Genomic DNA, 23642 nt, shown 5'->3' with positions numbered 1-23642 from the left:
CAATCAGCTGATTGTGCGCCTGCTGACTTCAATGAAAACTGCGCTTGCAATTACCAGGGCCAGCCACTACACAGAGGGTGTAGCAGATGCTTCCGCTCTGACCTCTGTGTATTTGCAGCGCTGTCAGCGGGCACACATTTGGCTGATCGTTTGGGATACTGAGCAGCAGACCCCGGCTGATCAACTATTGATGACGTATCCTGAAGATAGGTCATCCACTGGCGTATGGTGAGGTGAAGCAGGGATCGCAATGGCAATCCGGCCCTTGAGCTGAGGGGGCCCAGGGGACCGGCGCTGTCGGACGCATGATGGCTGAGAAGGGAGAGGGGAGGAAGGAGAGGAGAGACGGGAGGTAGTGCCGCAGGTCGGCATTCGCAGAGGGGAGGGCTGTTACACGTGGAGTCGGCAGCCAATTACAGGCTGCAGACCCCCACAGCATGTGGCCCTCCCACTGATAGGCTACAGCTGTGAGTGGTCACAGCTGCAGTCTATCAGTCTCTGATGGCCAGCGCTTACCAGGGGAAGGGGCTAGTGCGGCTCTACTCACCTCCGGAGCACTGGATGCACAGGACCTGAGAGAGGACCTGTGGCTGCAGATCACATCAAACAACAGGGGACTTTCCATTACAGGCTGCCCAGAGACTGCTGCAGAGGTGAGTAGAGAAGGAATTGTAATTACATATGTATGGCTGGTATAAGTTATACAAGCTGTATACATATAATTATATACAGGAGGTACACAGGTTACACCAGCATGGGACTATATACAGGGGGATATGCATCCTGTATATAGTGATATGTACCATGCTGGTGAAACCTGTGTATCTCCTGTATATAATTAAAGCTACTATTACAGAGGGCTGTAATTCGCTCCAGGTGAATTTTCTGCTCTTATCAGCAGTGAGGGGGAACAGGATCAGCAGTTACTCAGAGAAAGGGTGAAAGATAGCTGTGTATTTTTGAGTGGGCATGGTTATGCTACACAGCCTTTAAAAAGAGAATAGGAGGTTGGGAAGTTGAGCTTCTAAGCTTTTATGAGAGACACCAACTAATCAATGCTGGGAATATCCCTGAGCAAGAAACTTCAATGTAGAACAGCCTGCAAACCAAGAATAAGGCTTTCTAAATGCATGACAATGAAAACTCAATGCAAAAACTAACAAGCGCATCATTTTTTTCTGCAGGGACTTGATGTATTGATTTTTCATGTACAATGGTTTCCATGGCATTTAAAGTAAGACAACTTGATCTTTTTGTGACTGACAAATTTCAGTTGAGATGTGGCTACATGAACACAGCGCTAATACACAGGCACGTTTAATGTACATAAGTAGTAGTGATTAAAAAAATAACAAAGTCTCTAGTGATGTATATGCATTTTACAATGTCTAACAATAGACCAAAATAGACCAACCAAGCCAAGTAAGATTGCTACGGGAAGAACTGATATGTTTACATTATAAGAGCGCTCCTGGATCATATATATGGTATCCATGTGAAGCATTGGTTTCCAATGCAGCCGTTTATACGCCGGTAGCGCAAAAAATATAACATATACGCAGCCCGCGCATATACACTCAGCCAAAAGACAGTTCTGGAGCTATCTTTTGGCCAATATACGCTGGTGGGTCTCACAGACTCCTATGGGAGGAGGGAAAGTGAAGGGAGGGGGAGACATTTTTGCAGCATCCAATGCTGCGAAAAGCTTACAGGTGCCTCTATATAGGCATTGGAAGCAATTCCAAGGTTTTTGGCAGAGCGAGGGTTTTCCGGGGTGCGGTGTATTTCTTCGCTAAAAAGGATGCTCGCGGTCGTGTAATTGGACAAGAAAAAGCTGGCCGGGATCGCGGAAAAATGCCCATTTAGATGCTTATATGGAGCAGGCAGGAAAACGTAAAAACGTCATTGCCATATATCCGCTCGTGGGAAAGAGCCCTTATTGACAAATAAGGGGGATACAGAAGAGATGGATGTATCACGGAATTTCCGCAGCACTTACAGTAGCAGCAGAGTGTTTGAGATTCTGAAAATCTCACCCACAAGCTGCAGAAATAATCCAGACAAAAATCGTGAGGAAATTGACATGCGGCGCAGTATTCAGTTCCGCAGCATGTCAATTTTATCGCTGTTTCCGCTGCAGAATTTATCTCTTCTCGAGAAGGGAGTGAAATCCACACAGAAATATGTGATAAAAGCTGATTCAAAATCTGCCCCAAGTGGTGCTGGTTTAGAGGCAGGCTTTCTGCTGCTGATCTGCAGCGCAATGCCCACTGCAAAACAGCCCCGTCTGGACCCAACCTTATGCCTGATGTTCACGGCACACACGGATTTCTGCAGCAAAAGACTTGCGAAAATAATTTTTAAATGCTTGCCGGCGATCGCAGATACAATTTTTTTTTTTCTGCACGGATGTACGCGGCTGCACTGAGGAAAAAATTCACAAGCCCAAAGTGACTGCCTTCGCCCTCCTCCTCACCTCCCTACTTGGTCACCAAGCAACCACAGAGGTGTCTGCCTACAAATCTGCAATGCATCCGCAATTGAATTGCGGATTGCTCGCTTCCATAGAGATTGATGGAGCCCATCCGCACGGAATTCGACGTAAAATGAAACATGCTGCAATTTCTTTTCTGCAAAAAAAGCAAAAGAAATCCACATGTGTGCATGGAGGTGCGGATGCTCCATGCTTTCCTATGGGCAGGTTGAACCGCGGGCCTGTACTATTAACCGTTATCAGAATGTGCAACTTGATAGAAACACACGCTCATAACCTCAGGTCACGCTTTTTACCCGCACATAACCCTCAGGCATCATTTGACGACACATTGCTCATTCCTGCCCCTGCCCCCTCCATCGAACTCAGAAAGATGGCGCTGGCTCTTCATCTGAAAACACGTGATGTCAGACGTTGATGACGACAGCAACTCACATAGGACCGGATCCCAAAAGACCATATTTTGACCACCCAATCCCATGCTTTAATTTCCAACCACGTATTGCTTCCTGCTGCCAATAAAGGGCAATTAACTCATCATGCTATATAAGATGCTATACGCCTACTAATAAACAGAGTCAGGAAGACTTTCTACACTGACAGTCTTGTCTCCGTGTGATCTCTTCCATTGTGCGCACAAACTCTGAACATAAATCTGGAAGGGTGCAAACATTCCTATTGATTACGCCGTAGACCCCAAAATAAATTCACGACAGTAGCGGCACCAATTGTTGATTATTCCATACTGTATGTGATAAAGTTTAGTCAGTACTGTGACCACTTGCTTGTTTGATATGTTTATGGTCAGTAAGAAGAGTGGCCTGTAGAGGGCTTCTGAGCACAGTCACTGTGTTTGACTTAGTTAACCTGCACCTGCAAGGGTGCGGCTGCACAGTTTAAATTTCCCTCCGTCACAAAATCAGGGTCCTTGAAGTTGTGGAGCTTGGGTCCATTGAGGCCCGTGGGGCCTGAGGTCTATGTAGACCTGCTGCTGGTCTGTGAGGGACCTGGAAGCACGGAGCAGACAGGGGGTAGTCGGCCCCTCGGTCACTGCCTGTCGAGGCGAAATCACCTTCCTGGAAGGTCCGCTGAAGGAAGCGGTACGTGTTGCTGTGAGCACTGTGGTGGATAACAGTGTGCATTTGCATGTTGCATATGATATGCTGGACTGTATGTAAACTGAATACGTATGCTGAAATAAATGCTGGAGGAACCAGCATTTGGACTTTACCCTGTTTCTGGACATCATTGCGGTGCTGCCACCCCAGGGCAGGGGAAAGTAAACAGGAGATCCTGGGCAAGTAACCCCAACTTGCCACAGGCCCTCCACAACCAAAGAATAAAGATATGTTGGATAAAGTAGACGTCATTGGGACAAACAATTTTTTGGACTTCTTGTCATTAAGGTCATTAAGGAACGCAGACAGCCTCTGCTTGTTTGAGTTGGTTGATTACAGGAAATAATACACTATATCCAACTGCAACAAATGGAAATAAGATATATATTTTTTAACCCCGTAAGTTTACATCCTGGCTGCAGGGTACTTAATGGAACAAGATGTAAACTTACATTCTATGGATGGAGCGAGTTCAGAAGATGAACCCACCCCATTCCGCAGCAGAAGGTGGCTGTCACGGATAACCAGACTCCTGCTGCAACAGCGGGGATAGATAAGAATAGCAATTCCTGCTGTTAACCCACCTACAACATGCTAGACTTATAGCACTATTGCAAGCAATTATCATAGCGATCATAGCTGTTATGGTTCATGTCCCCTGCAAGGACATTAAAAATGTAAAAAAAAAATGAAAATAGCGTAAAAAAAAATATCAAAAAATTAAATTCCCTTTTTTGTGCACTATTTGTATTAAAAAATTAAAAAATTTTAAAATCCCACATATTTGGTATCATTGTATCCGTAAAGCCATGTGCAATAAATTGATCACAATATTTAGCCAACAAAACTGTAAAAAAAAGAACAACTAAAAACTGGAGGCAAAATTCTCATTTTGTTTGCTTTGTCTCTCGAAAATGCAATAACAGTGATCAAAAAAGCTGTATGTACCCCAAAATGGTACAAATAAAATTACTGCTAATCACATAAAAAACAAGCCCCAAAGTTATAGGTCTTTGAAGGCAACAATTATAAAAAAAAAATCCAAATAAAGGGTTTCTACTGTGCAAAAGTGGAAAAACCAAAAATAATTATAATAACTTTGGCATCGGCATAATTGTACCAACTCGCAAAAAAATGTATCGTGTAATTTATGCTGCATGATTAACGCTGTAAAAAAAAAAGCTGAATTTATGTCTTTTCTCTCGCCGCTCTCAAAAAAAATCCATAAAAGTTATATATTAGATGTACTTAAAATTGGTACTAATAAAAACTACAATTCTATATGCAAAAACACATGATGCCGTCATACGGCCATGTTGATGGAAAAATACAAAAGGTTACACCTTTTGAAAAGTAGAGAGAAAATCCCCCCAAAATCGTTGCGTCCTTATGGCCAAAATAGGCCATGTCCTTAAGGGGTTAATGTCTCTTCAAGAGCATGATGGTAAGTTCAGTAGTTTCTCCAGCCCACAACAATACCTGCCATTCTTCTTTTGCTCATCCTTCTGTTGACCCTTCTTTCCCTTGATCTCGTTATTTTGCTCCTCTTTCACCTTCCTTTTAATCCTGCCCCTGCTCCTTCTCTTACTGGTTCCATTTTCTTCATCTTCCTCCTCCTCATCATCATCATTTGATTTAGCTCTGCTCCTATTCCTTCGGTTTCCTCTCGGTATCTCATCTTCACTATCTTCTTCACTATCGTTTTTCCTTTGAGGTTCTTTTTGCGGTAATTTTCTGCCCGTTATTTTTGGCTTTATGTTCTCCTCCTCTTCTTCATCTATAATATAATATTAAGCAGATAATTGTGATGTTAATAAAAATAGTAAAATTGTTGCAGTAATGTCAGTAAAAAATAGTTAGGGAACTCTGTTATATCTCTGATTCTCAATATGGGTCAGAAAAGTGCAACTTGAATATTGCATGGCCAGCCACAACTTCACTGGGCCAGAGAATGAAGTAAATCCACCCGATCCCAAGTCATGATGAGGAGGCTGAGTAACTTTTCAACACAATATTTCACTGTTGTCATGGACATAGAGACTTGAAAGGTTTCAGACAACGAAACACAGACTGGAGGCTGCCTATTTGTATCACTCTCTCAACTCAGCAACTCTCTTGTCTTCTACTCGATCGGAAGGCAATTACATCTTATGCTCAACTGACCACTTTCTGCAGTGGACACTTTGACTAGGTCCATCTCAGGTCTGTTGATGGATCAGTTCTTCTTCCATACTGTTAACTACTGCTTTCTCGCCACAGTCTGAAAACTGAATGTGTCATTTTGCTGTCCCCTTTTATAGCTATACTCCCACTTACTACACAAAGGCCCAATGTCCATGGATGGAACTGATGTGCGGAATCCACGCTGGTCACCCGCATAGAAGATCGGTAAATCAAGCTGCCCATAGGGAAACATGGGCATCCGCAAATGAAACAAAGCATGTGGATTTGATTTGTGGACCTTTTGGTCCAGAAAAAAAATTGCAGCATGCTCTATTTCAGTGTGGATTCAATTGTGGACAGGCTGCAGTTTCCGCAGGAAAGCAGGAGTTTAAGAAAAAGAAAAAACTTCACTGTGCACGTCCACAGTGAAGATAATGAAGACCCGGAGGGGTAAGTAGAGGACCCGCAGTGCCCTCGGCCATGGGCAGGGTCAGATTCCACTGCAGGCTCCCACATGCGGAATCCGATCAGCCCATGAACATGAAGCCTAAGGGGTTTCTACCCCAGTCCTGGTTAACTAGGGGTCAACCACCAGCCTGAACAACATAAGTGGAAGCATTTTGAGCCTACCTCTTCATGGGCGCCGGTTATTGTCCTGCCAAAATTGTTTGGTGAGGCAACGGACTCCTGTCAGCAAAGTACCTGTGGCTATTTATTCTGTGTGTGGCTTATTCACTTCTACCAAATACTGTTTTATATACATTGTTCTTTCTATTTGCAGTAAACATCTTCCCCCTTCATCTAGGGACAGACTAGGCTCCCTAGTATCCTGACGTGGGGCCGCCCCTATCAGAGTGATCACTCTCCTTTAAGCAATGTCTGTCACACCAAAGTTGGTTAAGGTTGGCATTCCCATACCCTTTTTCTCTGTCTCCATTACTTTCCCTATTTTGTGTTTCCTGTGTTTTAGTGATATAATATATGTCTATATCTGTCTATGGCAGACATTAATAGCATCTTGGTGTGATGTGTTGGTGGCATTCTTAGAGGGCATCGTACTTGCACCCTGCACAAATGTAGCATCTACCTTTTTATGGTAGCTATCTCCATCTACTTATCTATCTACCTATCTCAGTGCTTCCTTAACAGTATTATGGGCCCCTGTGCCAAGCAGTGTACTGGGGCCCCTACGACAACTACTTGCAAGAATAAAAATTTCAATTAAACTTTATGTTTCATTGATTTGTAATGAACTGGAAGTATTACGCAGCTGTAGTGATTTGACTCTATAGAGGCTAATGACTGCATAATTTCATTATGGTAGTTGCTGGACAATGGCATGGTGAAAGATGTGTGTTTTGTTACTTCAGCCAAATGTGGAGTTCTGCTGCATAAGGAAAGAGTTAAATCACAGTGCTATATGTATTGCTTGTGTTCACCTTGGATGTTTCCCCAGCCCTGCCCCCACACAGAAACTTCTTAAATAGCACAGAAACTACTTAAACAATGACTTGTCACGTACACTGAAATTCCTTCAGCTCGACTGCATGCTGAGGGGACAAAGTCCATACTACACTGGACTTGAGAGCAGGAGGAGAAGGAGGCTGGGGATTCTATATGATCCAGCGAATAAGAAAATGTATATGTTACTGATGTAATCTGTTGCACGCCCATAAAGGGCAGGTATCATGTGTTACAATAAAGCCCCGAGGCTCTGTAACTCGAGAGAGAGCTGGTTGAGATTCAAGGCTGATGACTTGTGTCTGGCTGGATTCTTTCATTATGTGTGCACACTATACAATTAGGAAGCTACAGAATACCCTGAAACCTGCTGGAGGAAAATATGATCCAGATCAGTGCCAGGCTACTTTACACTAAAAAGTAACAAGACGATGTACTACGCTTCACAAGATGACCCACACATTCATTCAGCTGTAAATCTGTCTTTTTATTATAGAAATTATGGGTAATTTACAAAAGGAATTATGGGGAATTTGAAAGTGAAACAGAAAGTGACAAAATTAAAGTCTTCACACCCGGCATAGAGAGATTGAAGCCAAGCTCATATCCCGCCACACAACATTATTATACATGATACAAGATGCATTGAAATGTTAACATCCATAGATTAGCATGAGGCCCCTATGCTTGTGGCGCCCCTAAGCAAGTGCCCAGCAGGCTCCTTTATATAATTGCCAACAGTTCAATTAAGTTATTGTCTTTAGGGAAGTTTGTGAGACGTTACTCTTAACCTGAATTAATTACCATATAAATAATTAATAGAAATAAAGTTTTGGAATGCATAAAATGTACTTCTAAGTGTGGTGGAGAGCGGAGTGGTCATTGGAGATAGTATGAGACAGTAGGAAAACGCCCCTGGAAATTATATCAAAATGTTGGTAACAATGGGAAGGTGGTTTCAGAATGCGCTCCATGTCTTCTGTTCTTTCATGTCCTGCAGAGCAGATTCTTTTCTCAAGATATTTTCATGTTTAATCTTGATTTCCTTCCTATTCAATTTTGCAAACTTCTGTAAAAAAGTCTTCAAATTGCCAAAGTAAGAACGCTCCGATTTATCTTAAGAAACTTCTGAAAGGAATGCATCTGACAGCAATTCCCTGAGCCATAACTCAGCTTTGTGCCGTCAAACACCATTTACAGTTTTATAGAGGATTATTTCTTCTTACATGGAAATCTGCTTGTATTATAAGTTGTTAGAAGTTGGAAGGAGAAAGAAGGCGGTAAGTGGTATGTTTTAGTCAAAGCTTAGTTTGACCAGTCTCCTAAACATCTACATTATTACATTCACCTCGGGAATCTTTGTATCTTAAGAAACCACCAGGAAGTATTTATAGAAAATTGAAATGAGATTCTGAATTTTCCTATTTCATTTTCCACTCTTACGCCGGTGAGACTTCGTGTGTTGGTGACCGAACTATTTTGTGCCTTCAGGTTCAATTGAGCCATAACTCATTGGTGTAGCCGTATGAGGGCTTGATTGTTTTTGTAACGAGTTGTATTTTTTAATTGCACCACTTTATGGTACATATAATGTGCTGTAGAACTTTTATTACATTTTTGGGGTGAGGTAGAAAAAAATTCCAGAAATTCCGCCATTGTTTTTGCATTCTGTTTTTACAGCGCTCACCATTCGGTAAAAATAGCTTGATAATTTTTTCGGCTTGATTACTACAATACCATTTTAAAATATTTTTTTTCCTACTTTTGCACAATATTAACACATTTTTAGAAAAAACAATTGAATCTGCATCACCGCAGTCTAAGGGCTTCTAACCAATAGTGTTTTCTTTATCGCTGTGTTTTTTTCAATGGGACTTTCTAATGTTAAAATCGCATCGCAAAAAAGTCACAAAAGCACAAACTTGCGATTTTTGTGCGATGCGATTTTAACATTAGAAAGTCCCATTGAAAATAGCGCAGTGATATCACAGCGATAAAAAAAATGCTGGTGGGTAGAAGCTCAAAGATCAATAGCATTCTTTTTTCTTTGGCAATGGAGCTCTGTGGGGTCTTGTTTTTTGTGGGAAGAGTAGTAGCTTTTATTGGTACAATCTTGAGGTACCCGTGACTGTTGGATTGCTTCCTATTGTGTTTTTTTGGAGGCAAAAAAAAAACAATTATGGCATTAGTTTTTCTATTTATTTTTACAGTGTTCACCATTTAACTAAACATTTTCATTGTCTGGGACCATTACGAATGTGGTAATAACTACTATGTGCCACTTTTTATAAAATTTTCTTTGGTATTTTATCCATTTAAAAACTTTTTTGTGGGGGAAAAACACGTATTCTTTTAAACTGGATTTTTTCCCTTTAATTAAACTTTTTTGACGCTATTTTGTAGTTCCACAAGGGAACTTGATGATGTTATATTTCCACTGCTCGCTAGGATAGCACACTGCATTACTTACCTAGTGCATTTTACTAAGCCTACAACAGCAGCGTGTAAGACTCTCCTGGAGCCAGGGTCCAATAGGCTGAGCTACATGGCAAACATGTAGGCTTTTGTCAGGCTTCTGGCTCAAACAGGAACCTATTGGTACAGTGCAATCACACTGTGTGATGCCAACAGATGACAAAAGGATCCCCATCCTCCTGTCATCTGCTAAAGAGGTGCAGTTGCTATTGATTTGGCATGTAAGGGGTTAAACTGCCAGGATCTGAGGTTTCTCCGCATCTGGCAGTTAGAGCAGGAGCCTGGTTGTCAGTAGTCAGCCAAGCCACCACCTTAAAAAGATGTATGTGCCGGTTAAAAGCTTATTAGTGAGGTCAGTAAAAAGGCATATTGGCCGTCTCTAAGGAGTTGAGAAATAAAAGCAATTAGGTTTATATGCAGAACCTGTAATTTATTACTAATGTAGACATGATATTTTGACTCTGGTCGTGTAAATACTGTAAAGCAATGAGTCCTAAACATTGTATTGTGGCTTGCATTTTTTTCATGAACATTTCAATTCAATCTCTCTATCTCTGTTATTATATGCTTTTTCCAGGACACCAAAAGATGAACCAACGATTTCCATTTGAATACTCACCATCAGTGTCTGAATCAGAATCCAGTTCTCCATCAATTTCAATGCCCGCTGACAAAAAAAAGAACAAGACATGTGAATATTTTGTGTATACTGTGGTAAGAACTAAGAACTTTCCAGTGCCTTTCCTTTCACTTATGTTTCTATGAATCTCTACTGTAATGTCTGTAGACCTTCTGACTTTCAGACATAATTACCGTATATACTCTAGTATTAGCCAACCTGAGTATAAGCCGAGTCAATAAGTTTTACCACAAAAAAACTGGTAAAACTTATTGACTTGAGTATAAGCCGAGCTATACTTGAGTATATACTAGGTTAAAAAAAGCCGCAAAATTCACCTCCCAGCCTGCGTCTGTGTCCCCGGCGCGATGGTCTCCTCAGCGGTGCGGCAAGCTGCTTCAGACTTCTCCCTGCTCTCTTCTCCCTGCACGTTTTTTAATTCCCCTGCCATCAGCACTGTGTAAGTAAGCGCTGTGATTGGATCGAGTGCCAGCCAGTTACAGCCGGCAATCGATAAACCAATCACAGCCATTCAGTGATGTCATTCATTGAATGGCTGTGAATGATCGAGTGCCGGCTGTGTTTGGCTGGCACTCGATCCAGTGACAGCGCTTACTTACACAGCGCTGACAGTGAGGGAATACAAAACTGAGCTAGCATATGACAGCGGGTTTTTTGTTGTTGTTTTTTTTAACCTCACTCAAGTGTAAGCCGAGGGGGGCTTTTTCAGCATAAAAAAATGTGCTGAAAAACTAGGCTTATACTCGAGTATATATGGTATGTTCTAGGTTACAGCACAGTATACTCAAATTTTGCCCCAAATCTGGGCTCCAACTAAGACATCTACATAACAATTCATATACATTAAAACCTCCTGCAAAGACCGCTTCTTCGAGAACACCACCTCTACCCAAGCAAGATTCTCTGTAGCAAATCTTCAGTTCCATCATATACTATGTACACTGGTCATTTTCTTTGAGTTGGAGGAGTGCAAAATCACTCCCCCACACACTCACGCCCATTTAGGTGGTGTGTCTTCTGGTCGGCAGCATCTCTAGAATTTCTCGCACAATTCAAACCTCCACGGCTCTCACCTATATTCTGGGCACTCAGTTCATATGAGTTTTGCTCCACCTGCTTTTTTCTATTGTACATCTATTTTCTTTGAGTTGATCACCCCTCTAAAAAAACTTTTTATAACCCAAATTTGGATGGTAACCTACAAGTGATCTCACTGCACATTGATAATGTATGTTATTGGCTATCCAAAGGAAACATCTGTAAGGATTGCTATGAAGATACGAGGAAGTTCCTTTTCCTTTGAGGTCATAAAACCCAAGAACCACATTTGCAACTAAATTTCAACATAATAAATATTGCAGCCTTAGATTACATTTAATGTGTGGATATATGAGTTAGATATTAAAAAATATATTTTTATTGCAATACTGATTTTTAGTTTTTTTCTGACTTGACTGCCATGTAAGGGCGTCTACTAGAGATGAGCGAACGTGCTCGGCCAAGCCCCTTTTTCGCCCGAATACCGCGATTTCCGAGTACTTCCGTACTCAAGCGAAAAAATTCGGGGGGCGCCGTGGCGGCACGGGGGGTAGCAGTGGGGAGTGGGGGGAGAGGGAGAGAGAGAGGCCTCTCCCCGCCCCCCGGCGCCCCCCGAATCTTTTCACCCGAGTACTGAAGTACTCGAAAATGGCGGTACTCGGGTGCGTAAGTACTCGAAACGAGTACGTTCGCTCATCTCTAGCGCCTACCCACTTGCGATTTTTTTTCCTGTGATGTTTTGCGTTTTTTCTCAAGAGCAATTAGTATAGAATGTGTTCTTGTCCATCTGGGTTTTTTTTTCCGGTTCGTGGGGTTTTTTCACATAGGAACTGTCAGTTGCATATGTCTCCTTATTTTTCTCTTAATGCACCCATGATTGTCAATGGAGGGCTGCAAAAAACGCCGCGAAAAACGCGCAAAAAACGCACGAAAATGCCACATTTTTCACGCGCGAAAATCGGCAACGCAAGTGGGTAGGCGCCCTAAGGGTGAACTTCTAAAGTATATAGAGTGAGACTACTTAATAGCTGAGCCATCAATGTGCAACAATTCCACAATCAGTAATATTTTCATTTTTCTGTTTAGTATTAGAATGTGAGAACAATTGCATAATATTATTACAGTAAAGTATAAATGAAAATACATTAAAGGCATACATATATTTGTATGTGTAGTATGTGTTCTCTGTATGCAAATATGCTGTACACTGGTCAACAAGGGGATAAGATAGATAGATAGATAGATATTACATAGATATGAGATAAAACGATATATAGATGGATATTAGATATATAGATATGAGATAAATATTAAATAGATAGATATGAGATAAATAGATATATAGATAGATATGAGATAGATAGATTGATAGATACATAGATATAAGATAATAATCTTTATTTGTATAGCACCAACATATTCCGCAGCGCTTACATAGACAGGGGATACAGAAAGACAAAAGTACAAACATTACAGAACCACAGTTACATAGTAATCAGTTGATGGAAACAATAGGGGTGAGGGTCCTGCTCCAACGAGCTTACATACTACAAGTAATGGGGGGATACAGGAGGTAGAGGGGCTGGAGATGTGCACGGTATGGTGAGGTGGAGAGTGAGGGGTGATATACACATAAACAATGGTCAGACATTTAGCCGTGTGATGGCAGAATCTGTATGTCTGCAGGAGCGGTTTATGGTAGCTAGCAGGGATTGCAGTCAGTGGGTCAGGGAGCATGTTATCAGGGGGGTACAGAGGGGTTTGTTTAGGGAATGCGTTATGCCTCCCTGAAGAGAAGCGTTTTTAGAGCACGCCTGAAGTTTTTCGAGTCCTGGATTGCTCGGGTAGCCTTTGGTAGTGCGTTCCAGAGGACCGATGCTGCTCTGGAGAAATCTTGGAGGCGGGAATGAGAAGTTCGAATTAAAGGGGCGCTCAATCTGGTTTCGTTAGCAGAGCGGAGAGCCCGGGCTGGGTGATGGATTGAGATGAGGGAGGCAATATAAGGGGCCGCTGCCCTGTGGAGGGCTTTGTGGATGAAGGTGGTGAATTCTAATTGAATTCTGTATCTAACGGGCAGCCAGTGCAGTGACCGGCACAGGGCAGAGGCGTCCGAGTAGCGGCTGGACAGGAAGATGAGCCTGGCTGCTGCATTCAGGATGGATTGGAGAGGGTAGAGTCTGGTGCAGGGGAGGCTGATCAGCAACGAGTGCAATAATCGAGGTGGGAGTGGATGAGGGCAACAATAAGCGTTAGATAGATAGATAGATAGGAGATAGATAGATATTAGATAGATAGATAGATAGATAGATGTGAGATAGATAGGAGATAGATAGACATAAGATAGATAGATAGATAGATATGGGATAGATAGATAGATAGATAGATAGATAGATAGATAGATAGATAGATAGATAGATAGATAGATAGATAGATAGATAGATATGAGATAGATAGACAAGCGATAGATAGATTTTATATAGATAGATAGATGAGATAGATAGATAGATAGAGAGATATGAGATAGATAGATATTAGATAGAAATTAGCTAGATAGATATGAGATAGATATTAGATAGATGGATATGAGTAAGATAGATAGATAGATATGAGATAGATAGATAGATAGATAGATAGATAGATAGATAGATAGATAGATAGATAGATAGATAGATAGATAGATAGATATGGGTAGTATATATAACTAAGTCCAGGCCAGAGTTGTACTTACCATCCTCCATTATAATTGCTAAGCGACTCTTCTTCTTCTTCCCCATGTTTGATGTTCTGAGATGTCTTCTACTGAATGACCCCTCGCAGCAGTCAGTTTCTCCACCAACTGTGGCTAATAATTGGACTTTCTTAGTGTTTTGTTAAAAACACATATTACAACTTTCTCAGTCTGGTTCCTGCATTCAGCTACAGCCTCATATATCTACTGATCTCCTTTTCCTTCCGACCCGTGCTGCACCTGGGCTATTAGATTACATAGCGTATCACTTAAACATGAAGGGAACCGCAGGAGATCAGATGGAGGCGTTGAATGCAGAATTCATGACTTTATCTTTTCACTTTAGTCTTACTATAATGCACTACTATCACTTGTGTTAATAAGCCACAGGTAAAGGCGGCTTCACTCACATGTATTCACTCATGCAAAAATAGCGCGCAATACAGAGAATAGAATCCATTGATGTTAATGGGTTCTTTTACATGAACTATTTTTTGCATGCACTTAACACCAAAAAATAAGACCTGTTCTATTTTCCTGCGTATTCGCACACTAGCGGTCTCCATGAAGTCTATGGTAGGTGCACAAAATCCAAGGACATGTGTAACACACTGCGCAAAACCACAGGGAAAAGAACTCAACTGGACCTCATTAGGCTAAATAGGCTTCTAAATTAGGATGTGGGGTGTTGTGCGCACATATGAACAGGCCCAGCATGCGCAAAGAAGTACAGTTCTATGTGCTGACGTGTGCGCAAATCGATCTTGTTCACTGCACCAATACATTGCACTGAGGCGAGCGTATTTGCACATACTCTCACCTGAAGCCACCCAAAGGGATGGGGTCACATGAACAGATTTTACCATCACGAACATATACATTGAGGCCCCTCTCACACATGCGTTCAGAAAACGCTGCTTGAAATCACGGCATTTTTACCGCGATTTTGAGTTGCGCTGTTGAAAGCACGCGATGGTGTTTGACAGCGCTTTTTAATGCACTCCATTATTGCGATGGGTGATGAGGTGCATTAAAAAGCACTAAAACGCGCAAAAATAGAACAGACAGCATTCGATAATCGCGTTGTTAGAAACGTTGCGTTCGAGTGCTTGTCTGTTAGGCCCCATTGAAATCAATGGGGGTTAGCGCAACACTCAGGACACCGTGGTAATCACGGTAAAAAAGTGGCATGTGTGAGAGTGGCCTTAGGGACCCCCGCTCTTTACACAGTTTTCATTTGCGCTGTGAGTAAGGCCGGTTAGTGTATGCGTATTTGCGCACACAGGAGCACTGCATTTTTGCAGAACCAACAATGCTCTTTTGCATGCGCATTGGCGTGTCTTACTGTACTGTTACAACGCATGGACATTTGCACACAGCAAAGAAATGTGACTGAAATGACTAATTAGTCTAATGAGTTCCAGATGTGTTCTTTTCCCTGTGCAGTTACGCAGTGTGTCCGCATCTCCTAGCGTATTTAGCGTGCAGTTGCGCATTCCTATTGACTTCTATGTGCACTTCTGGTGCGCAATTGCACAGGAAAATAGAGCATGCTGCATTCTTTTATTTTTTGTGCAACTGAAATGCGAAGGAAAAAATGTGCACGTGAATGAACTGATTGAAATCAATGGGGTCTATTCACTGCGGATTGCCCACACAAACTTTGAATACACAAATACGCCAATGTGACAGCGATCTAAATAGGGTTGTCCTTTGGAATGTTTACCATGGTTTGGTAATAGTAATACCTACGTCTGCGCTCACACGGACGGAATCCCTGTTAGAATTTTATGTGCTGATTCCACCTCAAAATCCACAGCAGACATCAATGGCTGATCACCAGATTACTGCTGGGGATTACACTTCAGCTGGGCCTTCTCAATAGGTAATCCCACATGTGGATTTCCCCACACAGAACACACGTCAAGTAGTCACGCTTTTGTTTCTAGGCACAGATATCAAATTTGTCCATGAAAAGAACCCTACAGACTACGACTACTCATTCATATGACTGGAACAAAGTATTGACATTCTATGGTTTGTGCTGTCTTTTAGTATGTTTGGTCATATGTTATAACGGGTATATCAGCACTCTGCTTTCATAATGTTCATTTCTTCTGTACTGCAAGTAACCTTATTGTGTACAACTCTGGTTGTTGATATACCCGCTCTGGTTGTTGATATACCCGCTCTGGTTGTTAATATACCTATCCGGTTGTTGATATACCCGCTCTGGTTGTTAATATACTTTCTCAGGTTGTTAATATACCCGCTCTGGTTGTTAATATACCCATTCTGGTTGTTGATATACCTGCTCTGGTTTTTTAAATACCCACTGTGGTTGTTGATATACCCACTCTGGTTGTTAATATACCCTCTCTGGTTGCTGATATACTCACTCCGGTTGTTGATATACCCATTCTGGTTGTTGATATACCCACTCTGGTTGTTGATACACTCACTCAGGTTGTTGATATACCCACTCTGGTTGTTTATATTTATCCGCTCTGATTATTGATATACCCACTCTGGTTGTTTATATTTATCCGCTCTGATTGTTGATATACCCACTCTGGTTGTTGCTGTACCCACTCTGGTTGTTGATGTACCCACTCTGGTTGTTGATATACCCCCTCTGGTTGTTGATATACTCACTCTGGTTGTTGATATACCCACTCTGGTTTTTTTATATTTATCCGCTCTGATTGTTGATATACCCACTCTGGTTGATGATGTACCCACTCTGGCTGTTGATGTACCCACTCTGGTTGTTGATAATACCTGCTCTGGTTATTGATGTACCCATTCAGGTTGTTGATATACCCACTGTGGTTGTTAATATACCCACTCTGGTTGTTGATATACCCACTCTGGTTGTTGATGTACCCACTCTGGTTGTTGATGTACCCACTCTGGTTGTTGATGTACCCACTCTGGTTGTTGATGTACCCACTCTGGTTGTTGATATACCCACTCTGGTTGTTTATATTTATCCGCTCTGATTGTTGATATACCCACTCTGGTAGATGATGTACCCACTCTGGTTGATGATGTACCCACTCTGGTTGTTGATGTACCCACTCTGGTTGTTGATAATACCTGCTCTGGTTATTGATGTACCCATTCAGGTTGTTGATATACCCACTGTGGTTGTTAATATACCCACTCTGGTTGTTGATATACCCACTCTGGTTGTTGATGTACCCACTCTGGTTGTTGATGTACCCATTCAGGTTGTTGATATACCCACTCTGGTTGTTGATGTACCCACTCTGGTTGTTGATGTACCCATTCAGGTTGTTGATATATTCACTGTGGTTGTTGATATACTCACTCAGGCTGTTGATATACCCACTGTGGTTGTTAATATACCCACTGTGGTTGTTGATATACCCACTCTGCTTGCTTAGAGTAGAGGATCTCCCCCCCTCCTACTCAAGTCCCCTTTGACAAGTGCCACTGTGGATAGATGTTGCTAGATACATCTGCGGCGCTCTTGTGTAGTATGTCGTACATAAACTCTAGGGCAAGAACAATTCAAGCACATAAACAACATGTCATCACACAAAGACAGCAACGTTTCGGCCGTGAGGCCTTTCTCTAGCTTAGCAACCACATTGACAACATGATCATATATAGTAAATCCCATATGCCCAATTAGTGTCGGCCAATTGCAGTGAAGTGGTAGTCAGAACCCACCCGCTGCCACAAATGCTGCAAATTACATGTGGCCATTAAAATGTAGACAACCCATGATAAGTACCTTGAGGTCAGCATCTCTTCCTTCGTCTCATACCGCTCCGGACGTCAACACATGGGTTATCTACATTTTAATGGACACATGTAATTTGCAGCACTTGTAGCAGTGGGTGGGTTCTGATTACCACTTCACTGCAATTGGCTGACACTAATTATTGGGCATATGTGATTTACTATACATGTTGTCAATATGGTTGCTAAGCTTAGGAAAGGTCTCACAGCCAAAACGTTGCTGTCTCTGTGTGATGGGAGAATAAAGAGCACATTTTATATAGCACCTCTACATGCTGCCAGGATTTTCTTCTACCTATCCACTACTTTGTGATCCTGCTTTCAGCTGTCCAAGATGGCCAATGCAATTTTCTATCTACCTGATGCACACTGTGCACTGCTCTCTGATTGGCCAGCACTGATCACATGAGCAGTGCTTGCCAATCAGAGAGCTGGTATAGTACATTGGTAGTCTAACACTACCAATGCACTGTCGGAATTGGATAGTCTGAAAATTGCATCACCCATATTAGACAACTGGACCCCGAATCAGTGGATCAGAGGGTAATCAGCTCAAAAGACCAACAACAAGTGATTTAACTGTTCCCTCCATTTCCAGGACAAAATGTTCTCGTGAAACTGGTGGGTTGCTTTAATATCATTTCTATTGCTTTGCCATTAAACGGTATCCTGTCTACATGATTATTTTCTTCCTCTTACTGAGTGTAATAACATTCAATATACACAGAATACATCCAGAATAAGACAGACAATCCGGTGGAGCACTGATGGAAAAGTGTGTTTTCGCTGGAGTGGCTCTTTAAAGCTGTAATTTGTATGCTACATTGTTTCGGAAGAAATGCATCCATTGTCTGGACATTGATATTTCACTTTTCCACTTCTACATGATAACTTCTTTGTGCCTCATTCTTCCCCTGAGAGGTTGCTACTGAAGGGGTTACATTATTGATGAAGAGAGATAAACAAATTAACCATGTGTGTCAGGCAATAATAAAGACTTGGAGCCAACTCACTTTCATATTGTAGCTTCTCTGCCTGTAAATGAGGAATATTCTGGAATCGTATCATCATTATTTTCTATTTTCAATATCCTTATAACGACAAGTCTTAAATAAAAGGACTTGTACAAAAGGAAAGTGTAACCTAATAAGACAAAAACAGGCAACATGGGTTTTAATTATTGATGCCATATTGTGTGGCCTCCTTTTGTACTTAACACAAGTCCATGAAGTAATCTAGAGGTTATCTCTCTTTCACTATTCGGGAAGGTGTCATGTTAATGTACTTAATGCTACTAATTTGGATTTCAAGTCAATCCTATTTTAAGCTTTAATTTGCTAAAATGAAGAACTTTGCTTCCATATAAGGTAGATAATAAGACATTTGAAACATTAGTGATTACGTACCAGTGATCTATTTCAGTTAACAATGTGCTTGCATTAAGCAAATCGCTCTATAAATTAATTATTGGAAACTTTTGGATATGATATTCAATATTATAAGATTTGTGGCATTACAAAAGAAAATTACAAAGAGTAATTACTAATTAATGAACAATTTTAAATGCTAATTACTAATTAGCATTTAAAGTTGTTCATTAATTTCCTTATATATTTTTGAGTCAGAGTTCCATTTCTGTCTTAGGGTACGTTCACATACTGCTTTGGTCTACGCTGAGCCTTTTCATCCTGGGGTTCTATTTGAATAGCCAAAGAAGGTATTAAAATGGAAAAACTGATTTAATGAGACCAAAAGTGCAAATTTCAGTTTGAGTTTGTTTTGTTTCTGTTCATCTCTCTCAGTTTGGGAGGACACAATAATGTCGTTGACTATGTTTCTGTATTAGAGATGAGCGAGCATACTCGCTAAGGGCAATTACTCAAGAGAGCATTGCCCTTAGCGAGTACCTGCCCGCTCGGAAGAAAAGGTTCGGGTGCCAGCGCGGGGGAGCGGTGAGTTGCGGCAGTGAGCAGGGGGAGCGGGGGGGGGGGGGGGGGGGTTGAGAGGGAGAGAGAGATCCCCTCCGTTCCTCCCCGCTCTCCTCCGCAGCTCCCTGCCCGCCGCCGGCAGCCGAACCTTTTCTCTCGAGCGGGCAGGTACTCGCTAAGGGCAATGCTCGCTCATCACTATTCTGTATCCTTCAAAAATTAAGAAATGAAAATGAACCCTGTCAGACCAGTCTGCACCTTCGGTCTCCATTTGCCTAATAAAGTCAATATTTCTGAGTTCTGTTTGAATGCTGCTTTCTCATTTGTAAAAGCACCATCCATTCTAGATTTAATACCTGAAGAGGTGCACTTTTTTTCCATGATTGGGCAACATTTTGTTTGGCACTTAAGAAGAGAAAATAAGAGAGCAAAATTGAATGTATGTGTGTGCTAGGATTCATGTACAGGTAGAAGGGCAACACAGAGACTGGCCAAAATCCAACTAATACCTCACATTTAGTATGCATTATTCACATGCAGTGCAGCTTTTAGATGTCGGGGAAGCCCAGGGTGACAGTACCAATGTGGTTTACCAAGGTGGGGACAGTATAGCTATATATTACTACAGGTGGCATTGTGGCTATTTATTACTACAAGGGGCGTTGTGGCTATTTATTACTACACCGGACAGTGCACATATTTATTACTATAGGGGGAATTATGGAAATTACTGCTGAGGACATTATGGCTATTTATTACAACAGGAGGACAGTATAGCTCCTTTTTACTACAGGGGGACAGTAAGGATACATATTACTACACAGAGACAGTACACCTATCTAATACTACAGTGCAACAGTATGGCTATTTATTAGTACAGGAGTCAGTATGGATCCTTATTTACTGCAGGGGACAGTGCAGATGATTGTTCATTACAGGGGGTCCATTATTCATTACTCAGAAGACGCTGTGAGTTGCACCATTGTACAGTATGTAGGAGAAATCCTGTGTGGCACTATTAACCCTTTCCAATCCACTGTCTGACGTCTGAAGACATTCTAATTAAAGGCTGTACAGTTCTCATCAGAAGACGTCCGGCAGGGTATTCTTACTGTATATTACTGGCCGCACTGTTGTCAAGGGCCTCTCCAGCATGTCATATACCGCAGTACTGGCTCTAGCCAGCAGATGGCACCATTGTATAATGGCAGAAAGAGAAAGCCCCCTAGAAAACCCTGAATCCAAAATTGGATTGCAAAGTGTTAAAAGCTTATCTTAATATAGGGATTATAGCTATGCAAAAGCAAAGAGTCAAAGTTATCTGTGTGGTAATCTCTTAAGAGATAAATTGTGCCCAGAAGAAGTTGTCATGTCAATCTAGACAAGATGGAGAAGAAAACGACAATGCTAATTAGAGATGATGTCATGTATGAGTAACAACATCATTGATTATTCTGCCACTGGCTGCCTTTAATCAGTCTAGTAATCACTGTATGGTCTGTAGAGTGATGATGGGTAGTAGTAATCTTGTTTGTGAACTGACAAATCCCATCATACTTTTTCTATCGTTAAGATCATATAAGGAAGTATAAACTTAAATAGCAGGGTCTGACTTGACTTTATTCCCAGTTTTTCCCTTCATTGATCTGGGTTCTGATGCTGTATGTACTGAGCTTGGTTCTAGTGCTGTATGCATGTGCAGAGCTTGGTACTGGGGCTGCACTTATGTAATGAACTTTTCTAGTATTAATGATTGCAATATTGTATTGTGATCGTAATTATTGGGTGTGTTGTAATTGTTTTATTGGATTATTAGTTCAGGGATAATTATATATATATATATATATATATATATATATATATATATATATATATAATTTTTCTCTGTCATTAGTGAAGTAATGCTTTTTGACAATGTTTTTTTCTGCCATATTACTTCTTCTTTGCTTTATATCATAGCAACATTGAAGCATAAGATCTATTAGATTACAGGCAAATACTCATACTGTGTTTGTGATTGGATTAGCCCTTTAGAGTCAAGAAATATGGGAAAATTGTAGGTACAGTTTGAGCCAGAAGTAGACTTCTTAAGGGTTCACTTATTTTTTTTACAATAAGTGTTTATGAATAAATTGACTATTGGGGTTACCATATACTTACACTGTTTTATGCAGTCAGCACTAATTGGACTTTATGGTACTGGTACATCTAGTCTCCACTGGAACTAAAGGGTGGAGACATGGGTTGGCCAGAATCAGTGAGAGGTAATGGCCTGCTCATGCCCCCAGGTGTGGATTGGCTGCTGCGGTGCACTACACATGCAACCTTCAGGACGGTTGACTGCCAGCAGCTATGGGGCCTCAGCAGCGAAACAGCTGTTGGGGACACAGAACAAGGAGACATGACACTGGCTGATTGAGGAGCAAGCGTAGCAGGGGCCATAGGAGCACAGCAGCTGGTCGGAACACAGGATGAGCCATGACAGCGGTGGATGGAGGAGTGTGTTTCATGCTGCAGGAGGCACTGCTTGTCACTTCCATGTTGCTGGAGGCACTGCTTGTCAGGATGGAGGACCGAGCATTGAACAGCGGTGCTGTCTTTTGCGGCAGTGCCTCCATTGATGCAGCCATGGTGAGAGGGGGGCCCGTGTAAGCGGCGCTGCAGGAGGACCAGAGCACAGTGCTGGGGAGCCTGACAACACAGGAGCCACAATGCCAGAAGGCAGAGCAGCAGAGTGAGTGACAGGAGCCTGGAGGAGAAATGATGGTATTACAGCTAGGAAAGTTACAAGAGCCGCCAGGGGAACACTTACAGGAGCTGGGAGGGGAGATTATGCTGCACCACTGGGAAAGTTTACTGCGGGGTCGCCAGTGGAGATAGAAGTCTGCCAGGGGGACAATGAACGCGGCCCGGGAGCCTGAACGCGGGCTGGGAACACACCTGCATTAGCCAATCCACTGCTAGGGAGCATCATCTTCCCCGTTACTGAGCCAGCCCAACCCATGTCCCCACCCCTAGTTCCGGTGGAGACAAGATGCTCCAGTAGCGGACATTATGAGAACAATGTAAGTACACCCCACAACTGGCAACATCCAGCTGTCAATTTATTTATAATTTTTCTAGGAGTAGTAACATAATTGCACAATGTGGGATTACAAGGAAAAGTACTACAGAATTGTTATTTTATGAAAAACACAAGTACTTATTAAAACATACCTACATGTCAGAAGAGTTGACAGGTCCCCCTGGATTTTGCGTTTAGAATAATCACTTTTCGTTAGATAAGCTGATCCTACGGTGAGAACACACTCTAGTGATTTTCTATCAGTCATCTGTGAGGGTACCCTGTGTGTGTACAATTTCTCTTTAGCACCACCAGAAAAAAAAATAAAGCATTAGAGTGGTCATTGAACTAGTGCATTGAACTTTTTAAATAATTGATGAATGTGCTAGGTCCTCCAGAATGAGAGATGCTCTTTATAACCACTCTTCCCTCTGGTTCATAGAGTCCTCAATGGGGGATCTTCTTCTTTTCTATTAACTGAGAATTCAGTAATAGGGAGTCAACCTACCAGTTTTGGCATAGAACCAATCCAGGTGAGGTTAGCAGCTGGCCCTTGGCGATCAGAGGCTTTGGTACCAGACGATGAGAAACAGACCAGTGAGAAGCAATATAGATGGAAAACCTTGCCCTTCACTAGTCAGGGAGATGAGAAGCAACCCTGTCTAGAAGCAGGGTAGGCGCTCTGATAAGAACGGCCCCACAGTCTTCCTCTTAGCCCTGACTAACCCTGACTGGACACTGAACACACCAGAAACACATGCC

At 41.9% G+C, this 23642-nt stretch overlaps 1 protein-coding gene across 1 annotated transcript in view; it reads right to left on the bottom strand.

Moving 5' to 3' along the window:
* The window catches only part of TMC2 (transmembrane channel like 2), a 98114-nt gene extending 83951 nt beyond the window's left edge, over nt 1–14163 (bottom strand). Inside the window, exons 1-3 of the mRNA XM_066584678.1 lie at nt 14118–14163; nt 10331–10378; nt 5092–5389 (exon numbers count right to left, since the gene is read on the bottom strand). Coding sequence (XP_066440775.1) covers nt 5092–5389; nt 10331–10378; nt 14118–14163 — 392 coding nt within the window. The remainder of the gene's footprint in view (nt 1–5091; nt 5390–10330; nt 10379–14117) is intronic.
* Between the last annotated feature and the right edge of the window lie 9479 nt (nt 14164–23642).

This window comes from Eleutherodactylus coqui, chromosome 12, assembly GCF_035609145.1.
Source record: "Eleutherodactylus coqui strain aEleCoq1 chromosome 12, aEleCoq1.hap1, whole genome shotgun sequence".
Taxonomy (NCBI): domain Eukaryota; kingdom Metazoa; phylum Chordata; class Amphibia; order Anura; family Eleutherodactylidae; genus Eleutherodactylus; species Eleutherodactylus coqui.
The sequence above is the reverse complement of the archived record's forward strand: the minus strand, read 5'-3'. Positions and strand labels throughout refer to the sequence as shown.